The sequence below is a fragment of the Entelurus aequoreus genome, linkage group LG02, assembly GCF_033978785.1.
Source record: "Entelurus aequoreus isolate RoL-2023_Sb linkage group LG02, RoL_Eaeq_v1.1, whole genome shotgun sequence".
Classification (NCBI taxonomy): Eukaryota; Metazoa; Chordata; class Actinopteri; order Syngnathiformes; family Syngnathidae; genus Entelurus; species Entelurus aequoreus.
Window position 1 is genome coordinate 33,564,957 of NC_084732.1, and position 15,293 is coordinate 33,580,249.

Consider the following 15,293-nt stretch of genomic DNA (forward strand, 5'->3'; position numbering starts at 1 on the left):
GTTCGCTCCTACAAAAACAATGTTGTAACAGCTTGGTTATTATACAGGTTACTGAGGTATTGTTGACAGTTTTTAAATGCATTTTTAAAGTCATTTAGAGATAGAATGGATTGCTCCCACTAGCTGCATTGTTAGCCACCAAGAACGATCAGATTTCTACATGTTAGAATAAAAAAACAAACAAAAACCTTTTGTCTTCTGGTCTCTCATAATGATTGTGAATGATAGGCAAAATTCCCCAAAAAGTGCAAGGGGTGATTGTATCACCCACTTGGTTTCGCCTAATGGTGATATTTCAATCATGCATACAGTTACAATGTGGTACATCACACATTTTCAGTTCCACATTTCAACATGTCTGAAAAGAATAAGGAAGAAGCAGAGCTAATTTAATCCGATGATACAATAATACATTTTCAAATTAAAACTGAGGCCCGAGTGGATCTCAATAGATTGTGCAAGTGTACCTAATGTTCTGGCCAGACAAAGTTAGGAAGAGTTTAAGGATATCTGGGTGTGTGTTTTAAAGGCCTACTCCCTCGTCGCATGTTATTACCTGGTAACAGGTGCAGGCCTCCACGGCGACCCTGTACTGTGTGTAAGGCTGTAAACCATGAAGTGTCTGCTGATGGGATGTCCCCTCTGAGAGCTACCAAAAAGCAGGACAGAGTTTGTGTTCATTCCACTTTGGGGGTTTCACACTACTAAGAAAGTGAAAGTAGAGGAGTTGGAGTTTTCTTTACCAGAGTGACGTCGTCGTTGCGGTCCAGAGAGAATACGCGGTAGAGACTGACAATGCCATTGGGCCGGGCCGGAGGTTGCATGTCCACCACTGCTGTGGTTGCAGAGACGTGCAGGAAGGTGGGTAGAGCTATACCCTCAGGTGGGGCAGGTCCAGTTGTCCCGTTGACCCACTGGCTAGGAGAGCGGCCGGCTGAGTTTACTGCCCACAGCTGAGGATAGAACATATAGTATTAGAATTTCAGACGCATGTTATCAGCGCTTAATAAAAATGTCTCTTCATTAGCGGGCCGACAACAGGATATAAGTCAATTTATCGGATCATCCATCAAAACTAGCATCGGTCGTGAGAGCGAAACCTTTTCACCATGCAAGGCAACGCTAACATATCTGCATGACAATTACTTTTCACCTTCATCAAGGAGTTACTCACACAGTAATCTTATTTGTGTGCTTGTGGTGGCTGTAATTAGAGGGTGTACACAACACAGGGTCACGCAGGGGTGTAAATTTGCATGTGTAAGTCATCTGTAGTCTGTCACAAGTAGTGCACCGGGCAGATGGATGGGTTTAAGCTTTGTGTGTGTGTGTGTGTGTTGTTTGCAGGACCAACATGGTGAGGCTTGAGCGTGGATGCATGCGCGTGCATCATGTTAAGAGTTGAATTAACCTCAATAATAGTCAATTAGGATGAGATCAATCAGAGTGATTGATCTAAGTGACAGCACAGATGGACTGAGGAGGTGGAATGGAAGATGGAGAGATTGAGACTGAGGAGGGCAGAAGCAAGAGCGGTCAAAATACAAACAAAGGCAGGCTGCTAAGAAATGATGCACATGTAGAATTATGTGCTATGGATAAGATATCCGTGCTGAAATGTAAAACGTAATTTTAAGTATTGCTATCCCTATTTTCCACTGCAGTAATCCCAAAATATTTATTAGAATAAATTGTTAAATGCAAACTTTTAACAAACACCGTAAATACTAGGGCTGTGAATCTTTGGGTGTCCCACGATTCGATTCAATATCGATTCTTGGGGTCACGATTCGATTCAAAATAGATTTTTTTCGATTCAACGCGATTCTCGATTCAAAAACGATATTTTCCAGATTCAAAACGATTCTCTATTCATTCAATACATAGGATTTCAGCAGGATCTACCCCAGTCTGCTGACATTTAAGCAGAGTAGTAGATTTTTGTAAAAAGCTTTTATACTTGTAAAGGACAATGTTTTATCAACTGATTGCAATAATGTAAATTTGTTTTAACTATTAAATGAACCAAAAATATGACTTATTTTATCTTTGTGAAAATATTGGACACAGTGTGTTGTCAAGCTTATGAGATGCGATGCAAGTGTAAGCCAGTGTGACACTATTGTTCATTTTTTTTTATTTTTTTTTTATAAATGTCTAATGATAATGTCAATGAGGGATTTTTAATCACTGCTATGTTGAAATTGTAACTAATATTGATACTGTTGTTGGTAATATTCATTTTTGTTTCACTACTTTTGGTTTGTTCTGTCGTGTTTGTGTCTCCTCTCAATTGCTGTGTTTATTGCAGTTCTGAGTGTTGCTGGGTCGGGTTTGGTTTTGGAATTGGATTGCATTGTTATTGTATTGCTGTGTATTGTTTTTTGGATTGATTAATAAAAAAATTAAAATCAAAAATAAAATAATTATAATAATAAATAAAAAATAAAAAATCGATTTAAAAAAAATGAGAATCGATTCTGAATCGCACAACGTGAGAATCGCGATTCAAATTCGAATCGATTTTTTCCCACACCCCTAGTAAATACATAAGTAGTATACTTGCAAAAATCTTGTTTATAAAGCTGTAACTGCAGAATAACTACAGCATAATAACATGTTAACTTGTGTTTAAAAGTGACTTTTGATCATTTTCATCATTTCTGACTTATAAATGTTGTTATAAAGTTGGATAACACGTCAAACCATAAAGTTCATGCATTTGGGCGTGAGCTTGCACACAGTTTTGGATGCCTCTGAATGTTGTGTTTTGCAGAGTTTTGTTTTGACAATGGACCATTTGTGAAGTCACAGATTGCTCGACATACTTAAGTGGGCATCCTCGTACATGCTGTCAGCCAGCCTCCTCCCCGTTTGCTGAGCTGAAACTGTTGCTTGTAGTCTCCCGTGTTATTCCTTCTCGTTTCATGCCCACTCTGATGTCTACAAAATAAATACTGGCGTGTTTATTTGTTCACCCATTTACACGGGACTGTTTTGTCAATATGGGCAAATATGAAATTGGAATCAACCGCTAAACTGAGACGAATAAGACATTAGTACTCGGTTTGAGGAAACAAAATTATTACCATTTTCAGCTAATCTGGCATGCGCACAATAACCACGTGAGACATGCAATGAGATACATGTTGGTAAATGCACTTTTTGTTTGATGTAGCATTGTGCGACACACAATGTTGTGTGCTGTAAATCTATGTACAGTTTATGAAGTTTAGTTTCGACTGTCAGGAGAAAAAAAAAATAGCGGTGAAAATATAATTTCTGATACTTTTGGAGAGAATGGTGCATGGTTTCATTTTCAACACCTCGACACATGAACCATTTGCAGACATACTCAAAGTGGGTTATAAATGTGACTGTATAGCAAAATTACACAAAAGCATATTCAATACATATTCTGTAGACCACAAGGAAGTGTGTTAAATATAGAATCATCATAGGTCCCCTTTAAATAACACACGCTTCATATAATCGACAACAACTATACACAAATGCACTACAAGTTACTGTAGTTGTTAGGTAAAGGTGGAATAATATAAATGCGGACAGGCATTAACCCTGGAATATCATATGAACTCATAATGAGACACGTTTGGCTATAAAAGCCCAGTCGGGACATCATATAAAAAAACGGTGATAAAATATAAATGGAGATCTTGTGTGTTGTGTGATTCTACTCCCAGTTTTCCCACAAAGAAGTCAACCTAACCATGAAAGTGTCTGCTTTTTTAAAGGGGATGCCAGGAGCTGATGTGATGTCCATTATAGAGGTCCTCCTTTGTCAATGCACTTTTTTGATACTATAGTAGTAGTACTACTAATAATAAAATACTAATAGTATTACTCATTATAAAATGAATCAAAACCAGGTTCCGATTAACGTTGTTACTGTTTGTAATATATTGTTACCGTAACTCCATTACACTCTCTTTGTTGCATTGTCTTAGCAGTGTACTTGTTCCTAAATTTGCTATGAAACTTACACTTTAATCATTTAAAAAAAATAGTTTATACCTAAATAGTCATATTTGTATTTGTTTAAAAATAATAATAATATTGTCCCGTAAACTTTAGGCTGTAAAATCTGCTCACAATATCGTCAATAATTTAGGCTTCCGTGCTACCTATATTGTTGTATGTATAAAATTTACCTCACATCTACCTTTTCCTAGGACTGTCATCACATGAAAACATGCTCAAATTATTTGCCTGGCAACAACAATGCTCCGCACGAAGCAGCAGAACAGTTAAAAAGTCCTGTGTGGCAAAACGTGATAAAAGTTTATTTTGCATAGACGTAAGAGAGAGAAAAAGTTGCATAGCTGAGATCACCTTCACCTTGATCCATTTGTCGTTCTTAAATCATACACGGATTCTTTACTGCTGTCACTGCTCTTGTTCTCTCTCATCCTATTGGGCCACCATTTGGCTTGTTAGACACAAAATAAAAATACACCACGTTTGCCACCATGGCAACAAACGACTTCAGGAACTTCCTGGGTGAAACTGAGTGTTTCAATTGGACTGTTGGAGCGCGGACGCAGTGGAGGCGCTCTGATAGGCTGACAGAGCCACTTGGCGGGTGCATCCACTTGGGGTGAAGGGGCTAAGTTGTGTGAAAGTGTGCAGTAATTAAAAGGAGGCATAAAGCTGTCAATAGGAGCTTATGACCCAGTGTAATTAGCCTAATATGATTTCTCTCTCTGGCAGTGCTGACGTATCGTCCTTGTGTATGCGTGAAGCACCAAGACGGAGACAGTAAGAGCCTGTAAACACAGCAGAACAAGATGGATAGAGCAACACGCAGGGAAGTAGATTAAACTTGCTATTTACTTGTCATTTTGTGATAGAAATGATAGCTTGGTGAGTGACAAGGAAGAAACAAGAGATTTATAGTGTATGACCGGATGTTGTGACTCACATGTGAAGCACACCTGAAAGTCCACGTGACCATGAACAACACAAACATGGCAACATGCTCCGCAGTCTGCGCCACTGGAAAATCCCCAGGGGACATGTAGCGGTCACCATTAAAAGGTCTTTCCAATACAAGCACTGTTACCAAGGGGACTAACGGATAATTCGATTGGCTGGCCGGTAATCAGCAAGTGGGGTGCTCTGAGGGCGCCATGATTAATGGCGCTGTTGCCCGCCCGTCATCTCCCAAAGCTCCTCCCTTCCCCTCCTTCCTCCTGTCATAAATTAGGACCCTCGTAAATAAAAACAGCACCACAATCAGGCAAACTCAATCAATTACACAGGTTCTCTGGCCTCGGCTCGTACGTCTGACAGGCAGGGATGCTAATGTTATTGTTGCTTCCAAAGGGCTCGCCTGTCAATTAACGGATCAACACAACAGGACGAATATGGAGCCCTCTATTTACCACCTGTCTGATTACTTGGCTCAAGCATTAGTGTGTGGATGACTCTATCAGTAGATTTGTGTGGGAGGATGTGATTAGACTTCATCTTTAAAATGAAGTTCACATATCACAGGAAAACTTAACTGCGACAAATTAAATGACAACCAAATAATAGTACTATACCTGGTACTGATATGCAGTAAATGGCTGGAGTCCCTCATCCTTGCAACTTGTGGATGAGTTACTGTACACAAGTGTTGCTGCATCCCTTCTGTGGGCATCAGTGGTGGGTTCCAGCAGTCTGCGGTACACCTCGTAATGCAGCTTCCTCCCATTTGGTCGAGCCGGAGGGGACCAAGTTAGCAGGAAGGCGGTCTGGTGGCCTGTGTTGGGATCTGGCTGCAGGTCCAACAGTGGCGCCATCTGTCCAGCAGGGGGAGCCTCCGGCGTGAGTATGGATGACCAGTCGCTGGACGAGCAGCCCAGTTCTGTGCAAGCCTCCAGCCTCACCTCATACCTGCACATACAGTATTAAAAAAAAAGCAATCAGTGTTCTGTGATGACACAACTGCACGGCGGTAAGCCTGAATACTTAAAGTATGTATCACTTGTATCATTAAATAATTGTATTCAGTCATTGTGTAGGACAGGACTATACCTGCACCAATTTGCAAGAGTTGTACCAAAATTATGCCTTTGCAACATTTAAAATACTTTGTTTTAAAGGAAACTGTCAACAATATTTTAATTGTATTACTGGAGTTTTTTTTATGTGTGGCATGTGTGTCTATTTCCATGTTTTATTGTATTTTATTCACTCAATATTAAATAAAAATAATTCACACAACAATACAATTAATAAAAAAGAAAAGAAAAAAAAGTGTTAACTTATATCTTCCCCTATTCACAAAATACAATATTAGCTATTCAACTCTGAAAACTATTAAGGCTATGCATGTCCAAATTTGTAAATTTGAGTTGTAGCAAAGATTATGCTTAGAACATTCATAGACATATTAAGGCCATATTTATATTTCATAACACACAACAAAAAAACAGCTTACTCAGTCATATATTTTCATTATCATTATTTAATTTATTTTTTTAAATACAGATGTCATGTCTGTGTTCATGTTTTTGTTTGGCCATGTGCTGTTTTGTTTTTTGGACACTTCCTTAGTTCCTTGTTTCACTTCCTGGTTTTGTTTGTCACCATAGCAACCATTAGTTTCACCTGTTCCACGTTTGGACTCACACACACCTGTCTCACGTTTTCACAGTCATGTCACGCACCTGTTCACAGTTAGTCACGCACCTGTTTTCACTTATCATGTCACTATATAGGCTTTTCTGTTTCTGTTGTTCGTCCTGGCGACATCACCCATTCATGCCATGTCCACAGTTCCTTGTCACGTTAGTTCTTGTTTCATCTCTTGTCACGTAAGTTTTTGTTTGTTTAATGTTCATAGTTCTCCGCCATTGTGCGCGCCTTTTGTTTTCCTAGTCAAGTTTTTTACCTCCTCTGTGAGCGCCTTTTGTTTGTACCTTTGGTTTGAGTTTATAGTAATAATTAAACTATGTCTTTACCTGCACGCCACGTCCGTTCCAATTCTTTTGCACCACGGGAGAGCAAACCACGCCTAAGACCAAGTTATGACAGATGTCGCCAGCATAAGAGCTCTCCCGCAAAAAATTTGGACCATTTTGACGAGGCAACGTGGGAGGTCCTCCGCGCGATGGAGGAAGAGACACTCCGCCATTCCCCCATGGAGCGCAGGGATCTCATGTGGGGTCCGACCGGCAAACTGGTGCCGATCAGCTCCCTTTGGCCCGGGGACGTTGGCACGTCATCCCTGTCCCGGAAGCGGCGCTCCAGACCGAGGATGTCAGGGAAGGTGAGCGGACAGCACGCTGCGCTCCTGCAGGCTCCTCCCCCTCCGGGCGAAAATGGAAATCAGCCAGCCTGGCAGCTCAAGGAGCACGCCACAGACCTGGAGATTGTTTTCCCAAATTCTTTACCGGTTCAATCCAAGCCACCCAAATTCCATGCCCCGCCCCCCAGGACTCATGCCACACCCAAGTCAGAAATTTTTTTTTCACCCACAAAAGCCCAGGTGGGGGGGAAAGAAAGACATTTTGGACAATTTAGAGGGGAGGATTCTGCCCTCCTCCTGAACCCCCTCCGCCCACCCCAAAAGACGGTTCCAGACCGCGGGGAGCGCGTCTGGTATCCGCTCCTTGAGGGGGGGGCTAGGGCTGGGAATTGTTCAGGTGGGGTGGCTCAGCATCGTCACGCCAAGCCACAGCCTCCAGCACGACCACAACCACCTGTCTTTCAACCTGCCAAGCCACAGCCACCAGCACGACCCCCACCACCAGTCTTTCGTCACGCCAAGACACAGCCTCCAGCACGACCCCCACCACCTGTCTTTCGACCTGCCAAGCCACAGCCACCAGCACGGCCGCCACCACCAGTTTTTCGACCATGCCAAGATCCACCTGCTCCACGCCCAGCTCCACGCCAAGCGCCACCAGTACCTGCTCTACGCCAAGCGCCACCAGTACCTGCTCCACGCCAAGCGCCACCAGTACCTGCTCCACGCCAAGCGCCACCAGTACCTGCTCCACGCCAAGCGCCACCAGTACCTGCTCCACGCCAAGCGCCACCAGTACCTGCTCCACGCCAAGCGCCACCAGTACCTGTTCCACGCCAAGCGCCACCAGTACCTGCTCCACGCCAAGCGCCACCAGTACCTGCTCCACGCCAAGCGCCGCCAGTACCTGCTCCACGCCAAGCGCCGCCAGTACCTGCTCCACGCCAAGCGCCGCCAGTACCTGCTCCACGCCAAGCGCCGCCAGTACCTGCTCCACGCCAAGCGCCGCCAGTACCTGCTCCACGCCAAGCGCCGCCAGTACCTGCTCCACGCCAAGCGCCGCCAGTGGCTGCCCCACGACGCCAAGCGCCGCCCGTGGCTGCCCCACGACGCCAAGCGCCGCCCGTGGCTGCCCCACGCCGCCAAGCGCCGCCCGTGGCTGCCCCACGCCGCCAAGCGCCGCCCGTGGCTGCCCCACGCCGCCAAGCGCCGCCCGTGGCTGCCCCACGCCGCCAAGCGCCGCCCGTGGCTTCCCCACGCCGCCAAGTGCCGCCCGTGGCTGCCCCACGCCAAGACCAAAGCCAAGACCAAGAACCGCCAAGTGACCAAGAACCGCCAAGTGACCAAGAACCGCCAAGTGACCAAGAACCGCCAAGTGACCAAGAACCGCCAAGTGACCAAGACCAAGAACCGCCAAGTGACCAAGACCAAGAACCGCCAAGTGACCAAGACCCGCCAAGTGACCAAGACCAAGAACCGCCAAGTGACCAAGAACCGCCAAGTGACCAAGACCAAGACCAAGACCCACGCCAAGACCAAGACCCTCGTCAAGACCCGCCACGCCAAGCTTCGCCGCCTGACGCACCACGCCAAGCTTCGCCGCCTGCCACGACAACGCGCCCACCTCCTCGTCGGCCAAGGATGTGGCCATTCCATGGGCGTCCGCCACGCCAGGTGCGCCGACCTCCTCGTCTGCCACGGATGTGGCCATTCCCAGGTCGCCCACCTCGTCAGGTTCAGCGGCGGTCTACCCGCCGCCGCCACCTGACTCTGCCCCGGTGGATTCGGGGACACCTGGTCTGGCGACCCACCGCCATGTCCCCCTCCCCCCCTCCCATGACTCTTGATCCTGTTTTTTGTTTTTGGACATCTGGGATCTGTCCGTAAGGGGGGGGTTCTGTCATGTCTGTGTTCATGTTTTTGTTTGGCCATGTGCTGTTTTGTTTTTTGGACACTTCCTTAGTTCCTTGTTTCACTTCCTGGTTTTGTTTGTCACCATAGCAACCATTAGTTTCACCTGTTCCACGTTTGGACTCACACACACCTGTCTCACGTTTTCACAGTCATGTCACGCACCTGTTCACAGTTAGTCACGCACCTGTTTTCACTTATCATGTCACTATATAGGCTTTTCTGTTTCTGTTGTTCGTCCTGGCGACATCACCCATTCATGCCATGTCCACAGTTCCTTGTCACGTTAGTTCTTGTTTCATCTCTTGTCACGTAAGTTTTTGTTTGTTTAATGTTCATAGTTCTCCGCCATTGTGCGCGCCTTTTGTTTTCCTAGTCAAGTTTTTTACCTCCTCTGTGAGCGCCTTTTGTTTGTACCTTTGGTTTGAGTTTATAGTAATAATTAAACTATGTCTTTACCTGCACGCCACGTCCGTTCCAATTCTTTTGCACCACGGGAGAGCAAACCACGCCAAAGACCCAGTTATGACAACAGACAGGAAATTTAAATTGTTTTGTTTTACTTTCAAGTTTGTTGCATAAACAAACACCCTTGATTCAAATGCATTTTTCCATTGTCACTGTTCTAAAACTAAAAAAAATAAATAATCTTAGTTTATTTTAGGTTGTAATTACATTCTCTTTCTAGAAATCTGTTGCGAATATTGTTGGTATAATTTTTTGTGCTTTAAACATAATATTTTGAATAATGTAATGTACGAGTTCATTACATTTCAATAAGTTTTACTTTTTGAATATTAGGTTTGTGCGTTCCCTGTATCAATATCAACTTATGACTCTTACAGCTCTCTTCTGTCAAAGAAGGATTGAATTTAAATATGTTTTACAGACACTACCCTACATATGGAACAATCAATGAATTATAAAAAAATATATACAATGGTTTTTTATTTAGCCATTCCTTTGCTTTATGTAAACTACCTAAAGGTTTAGCTTTGTATAATTTATGTGATTCCTGTGATAAATTTCCATCAATCATAACACCCCAAAGCAATCAATTTTGTTTTTTGAATATCAACTACTTTGACATATAACTTAGTTCTAACAGTATTTTAAGGACAGCCTATTAACATCAAACCCTCTTAAATAAAGTAACCAAGATGTCAGATACAGCTCTCAATATGATACAGTATAATAATGACTGTTATACTTTTTTAAGTCTGGGTAAAAGCATATGTTATGTGTCCTCATCTAAAAACAATGTGTTTGGTAAATGCATATTGCAATATAAAAGATAATACTTCACATGGAAAACTCACACATTCAACTGCCGTGTTGGTTCACTTAGTATTTTGCATGTGCAATTTCAACTCAGAATCCATTGTGGTACATTTAATTTTCAGTAGAATTATAAAATATTGAGGGAGTCAAACGACAGGGCAACTAAAGTGGAGGACTTCTTGCCTGCTAAGAAAATATAGTAGGAGAAATACAGACAATACATGAAGATGAGTTTGACACCTGTGATATTTATCACGAGACTTTTAAGGGAAGATAAGTACATGACATGCAACTATAAACCCACAGATTGAGAATTGAGGAGGAACTGTGTTCAGATTAATGGGTAAACATGGACACTGAGACTCAGACTGTTGAGACACTTAGATCAACATGTTGCTATGAATGAATGAACAAATAATGTAGCAATCCCGCTCCTTATTTGTTTAAAAAAAAAAAAAAAAGTTTATAAATACCTGCGGTATGGAGCGAGCCCCTGCAAAGTGGTATGTCTCTCTGAGAAGACACTGTCCTCTGGAGTGTACACAGTGCTGGTCACACTAAGCTGGATGGGATCTCGATGATGTACTGTGTAACTTATAAGGTCTCCATTAGGACGGGCAGGTATGCTCCACTCTACTTTCACCTAAATGGGACAATGAAAACACCAGTTAAGTCTCTAAGAATGACCTCCCAGCCACCTTTTTAGGAATTCCTGCTAAAAAGATCCAATACAAACATTTTTGCCATTACAAAAATGTTATTTTGAAACATATTGTTCAGCTAAAACTTCTCTGACGTAAGCTTTATCTTCTTTATAGAAGTGGATTTTTGGCTCTGTAAAGCAATTGCCTTGTGTATGAATTGTGCTCTATAAATAAACTTGCTTTGCGACAGATCTCATTAGATTAAGGAGTACGAACATTTTACCATCTTACAGTATAACAACCCGCAATTAAATTTAAATTTTGATTCCTGGGGCGATTATTCTATTCAGAATCGACTGTGGATTCAACACGATTCAAACATCCATCCATCCATTTTCGCCACCTCATCACAGGGCCAACACAGATAGACAGACAACATTCATACTCACATTCACACACTAGGGCCAATTTTGTTTGGAGTTTGCGCGCGTCTGACTGACTGTTTTCGACGTGGGGCTGTCGAGTTTGACGATCACCTTGTGCAAAACCAGCACATCTTTTTTGTACTTTTTTATGCTTTTTTGGCTACGCTGTGTCACTGTGCCGTGACACTTTGCAGTTTGTGTCGATCGGTGCTGCGGGATAGCACACCGAAGCCGGCTAGCATTAGCAGCCTGAGATACGGAGGTGGGATTTTTTTCTCCTGTTGCTGGATGCGTCGGCATATAGACCATCATAATGCCTCCCCCAAGGAAAAGCCCGACATCGGAGGAGTTCGAGGAGATGAGGCTCGCACTCCACTCCCTGTGCAGCGATGTGACTGCGGTCAGAGCGCAGCAGGAGCAGCTTCTTGAGGTTCTAGAGGTGAAACAGCTACGCCTCCAGAACGTGGAGAAGGACCGGCGCATTGTGGATCTGGAGCGGCGAGTGGACGAGCTCGAGCAATACTCCTGCATGAATGATGTGGTCATCACCGGCATCAAAATTAAGCTGCGCTCCTACGCGCGTGCGGTGGCCGCGGACAGCGGGGAGCCCAGCGAGCAGGAGACACAGTCGGTGGAGCAGCAGGTGGCTTCCTATCTCCAGAGCAGGGGGATAGAGATGGACCTGGAGCACATCAAGGCTTGTCACCCACTGCCCATGAGGAACCAGAGACCACCAGCTGTCATCATGAGATTCACAAACAGGAAAAAGAAAATCGCACTATTAAAGCAAGGACGCAAACTGAAAGGTACAGATGTTTTCAAAAATGAACACTTGACTAAAAAAAATGCTGACATCGCAAGGATCGCACGACAACTTAAAAGGCAAAGCAAGATTCAACAAACATGGGTAACGAACTGTAAGATCTTCATCAAACTAAATGGGACGCCGGAGGAAGCAAAAGTCTTGGTGGTGAAGAAAATAGAAGATCTTGATAAGTATTGACATTGATGCAGTACTTGGTATCAATGTAGCTTTGTGACTTCTACATCATTTCAATGCTACCCACACCAAGAACACAGACCACACCAAGTATTGATATGGACATGTTACAGAAGATCCTACAACATCAACAAAAAGAACTGGACATGTGTGAGTATCAAGAGCACGCCACAACAGAGACTGATATGGAGATAGACCCTGAGAATATTTTTTTCTCTGCGATTGTAAAAAACTAATTATTTTACCTGTGAACAATATGAAAGCAGTGTAAAATCAGAAGATAGTCTGTCAATAATACATTTCAATAGTCGAAGCATGTACACTAACTTTGAGGCTATCAAGGATTACTTGAAATAATTTAGTCATCCATTTACCATTATTGCAATTACTGAAACCTGGTTTTTGATTGATTGATTGAGACTTTTATCAGTAGGTTGCACAGTGAAGTACATATTCCGTACAATTGACCACTAAATGGTAACACCCGAATAAGTTTTTCAACTTGTTTAAGTCGGGGTCCACTTAAATTGATTCATGATACAGATATATACTATCATATATACTATCATCATAATACAGTCATCACACAAGATAATCACAATGAATTATTTACAATCAGGGGTGTGGAGGGGGGGGGAGGATATGGACATCAAGTAGTGGACATAGAGAGAGAGAGAGAGAGAGAGAGAGAGAGAGAGAGAGAGAGAGAGAGAGAGAGAGAGAGAGAGAGAGAGAGATCAGAAGGCATAAGAAAAAGTATCTGCATTTGATTGTTTACATTTGATTGTTAGCAATCCGGGGAGGGTGTTAGTTTAGGGTTGTAGCTGCCTGGAGGTGAACTTTTATTGCGGTTTTGAAGGATAGAGATGCCCTTTCTTTTATACCTGTTGGGAGCGCATTCCACATTGATGTGGCATAGAAAGAGAATGAGTTAAAACCTTTGTTAGTTCGGAATTTGGGTTTAACGTGGTTATTGGAGCTCCCCCTGGTGTTGTGGTTATGGCGGTCATTTACGTTAAGGAAGTAGTTTGACATGTACTTCGGTATCAGGGAGGTGTAGCGGAATTTATAGACTAGGCTCAGTGCTAGTTGTTTAACTCTGTCCTCCACCTTGAGCCAGCCCACTATAGAGAAGTGGGTAGGAGTGAGGTGGGATCTGGGGTGGAGGTCTAGCAGTAACCTGACTAGCTTGTTCTGAGATGTTTGGAGTTTAGATTTGAGGGTTTTGGAGGTGTTAGGGTACCAGGAGGTGCATGCGTAATCGAAAAAGGGTTGAACGAGAGTTCCCGCCAGAATCCTCAAGGTGCTTTTGTTGACCAGAGAGGAGATTCTGTAGAGAAATCTCGTTCGTTGGTTAACCTTTTTAAATACCTTGGTTGCCATTTTATCACAGGAAAGGTTAGCCTCTAGAAGTTTTATGGTGAAGTCATTGACTTTCTTGAGGTTGATGTGGGACCCAAACAGGATGGATTCTGTTTTACCCAAGTGTATGGATAGCTTGTTGTCAGCGAGCCAGGTGCAAGTTCTACAGAGCTCAGCACTGAGGATTTTCTCCACCTGTGACTTGTCCTTGCCGGATCCCAGCAAGGCAGAGTCATCCGCAAACAAAAACAATTCACAGTCGCATGCCGATGACATGTCGTTTATGTATATTAGGAACAGTAAAGGTCCCAATATACTGCCTTGGGGGACTCCACAGCTCACCGAGAGGGGGGGGGGGGGGGGACGACACGGTGCCGTTCACCTCTACCACCTGCTCCCTCCCCTCCAAGTAAGATTGCATCCAGCTCCATGAGTTTTTGTTAAATCCGATTGCTCTGAGCTTATCCAACAGTATAGCGTGGTTAACGGTGTCAAAGGCCTTCTGAAGGTCCAGCATGACCATGCCGCAGTATTTGCCCGCGTCCACCTCATGTTTGATGTGGTCGGTCAGATAGAGAAGGCATGTGTCAGTGGAGTGGTTAGTTCTGAAGCCGGATTGGAATTTGTACATGAGTTTATTAGTGGCAAGGTAACGGCCACTCTACCAACTTCGCCACGCCGTCATTCCTGTACCTTCTCTAGTAACAGTAGTGATGGGTCCTGCAACACAGATGCATCGGCGCATGCGTCGAGCTCATAGAGCGAAACCCTGTGTCGGTGCGCGTACCGCTTTTAGAAAGTCACGTGACCGATCATAAGCTGCTTTGGTCACGTGACCGATACGCGAACTGTATCGCACTGACGCCTCCTCTGTGCCCTGTGAGCAACGTTCCCTCTAAGGTGCGCGCCTGCGCAATTGCGCAGTGCTCAAGCGTCCTCCGCGCACACCGTGCGCCGCACAGCCAATATATGCCGCGCACCAAATCAAACCCATCTGAATTCTAAACAAAATAAACACATTTATTCTGTGTAATTTTGAAATGCAACTTTGAGTGACAGTGACAACAAGCGGCCCTAACGGTGTTCGTCAACAACACGCATTGCACCGCTTCCTAATAAACACAGTTTGGCGCGCAGGCGTCAGTGCGATACAGTTCATGAGCGGTCACGTGACCAGAACAGCTCATGAGCGGTCACGTGACCAAAACAGCTCGTGTTCGGTCACGTGACTTTCTAAAGCGATACGCGCACCGACACAGGGTATCGCTCTATGAGCTCGACGCATGCGCCGATGCATCGGTGTTGCCGGACCCATCACTAGTGCGCGCCTTTTGTTTGTTCCCTTTTGTTTGTTTTTTTGCCAAAGTCTTATATTAAATCATGTTTTCCCATTCAATGCCTGCCATCATCTC

At 44.0% G+C, this 15,293-nt stretch overlaps 1 protein-coding gene across 7 annotated transcripts in view; it reads right to left on the reverse strand.

The window, feature by feature from the left end:
- The window catches only part of ush2a (Usher syndrome 2A (autosomal recessive, mild)), a 395,330-nt gene that overhangs the window by 18,019 nt on the left and 362,018 nt on the right, over nt 1-15,293 (reverse strand). For all 7 annotated transcript variants that reach the window (XR_009821723.1, XM_062025662.1, XM_062025687.1 and 4 more), the window contains 4 exons: nt 10,924-11,093; nt 5,568-5,901; nt 744-953; nt 557-649 (listed from right to left, as the gene is read on the reverse strand). Coding sequence is in view for 6 of the 7 variants with exons in the window: in XM_062025662.1 (XP_061881646.1) it covers nt 557-649; nt 744-953; nt 5,568-5,901; nt 10,924-11,093 (807 nt within the window). In the remaining variant the exon portion in view is untranslated. The remainder of the gene's footprint in view (nt 1-556; nt 650-743; nt 954-5,567; nt 5,902-10,923; nt 11,094-15,293) is intronic.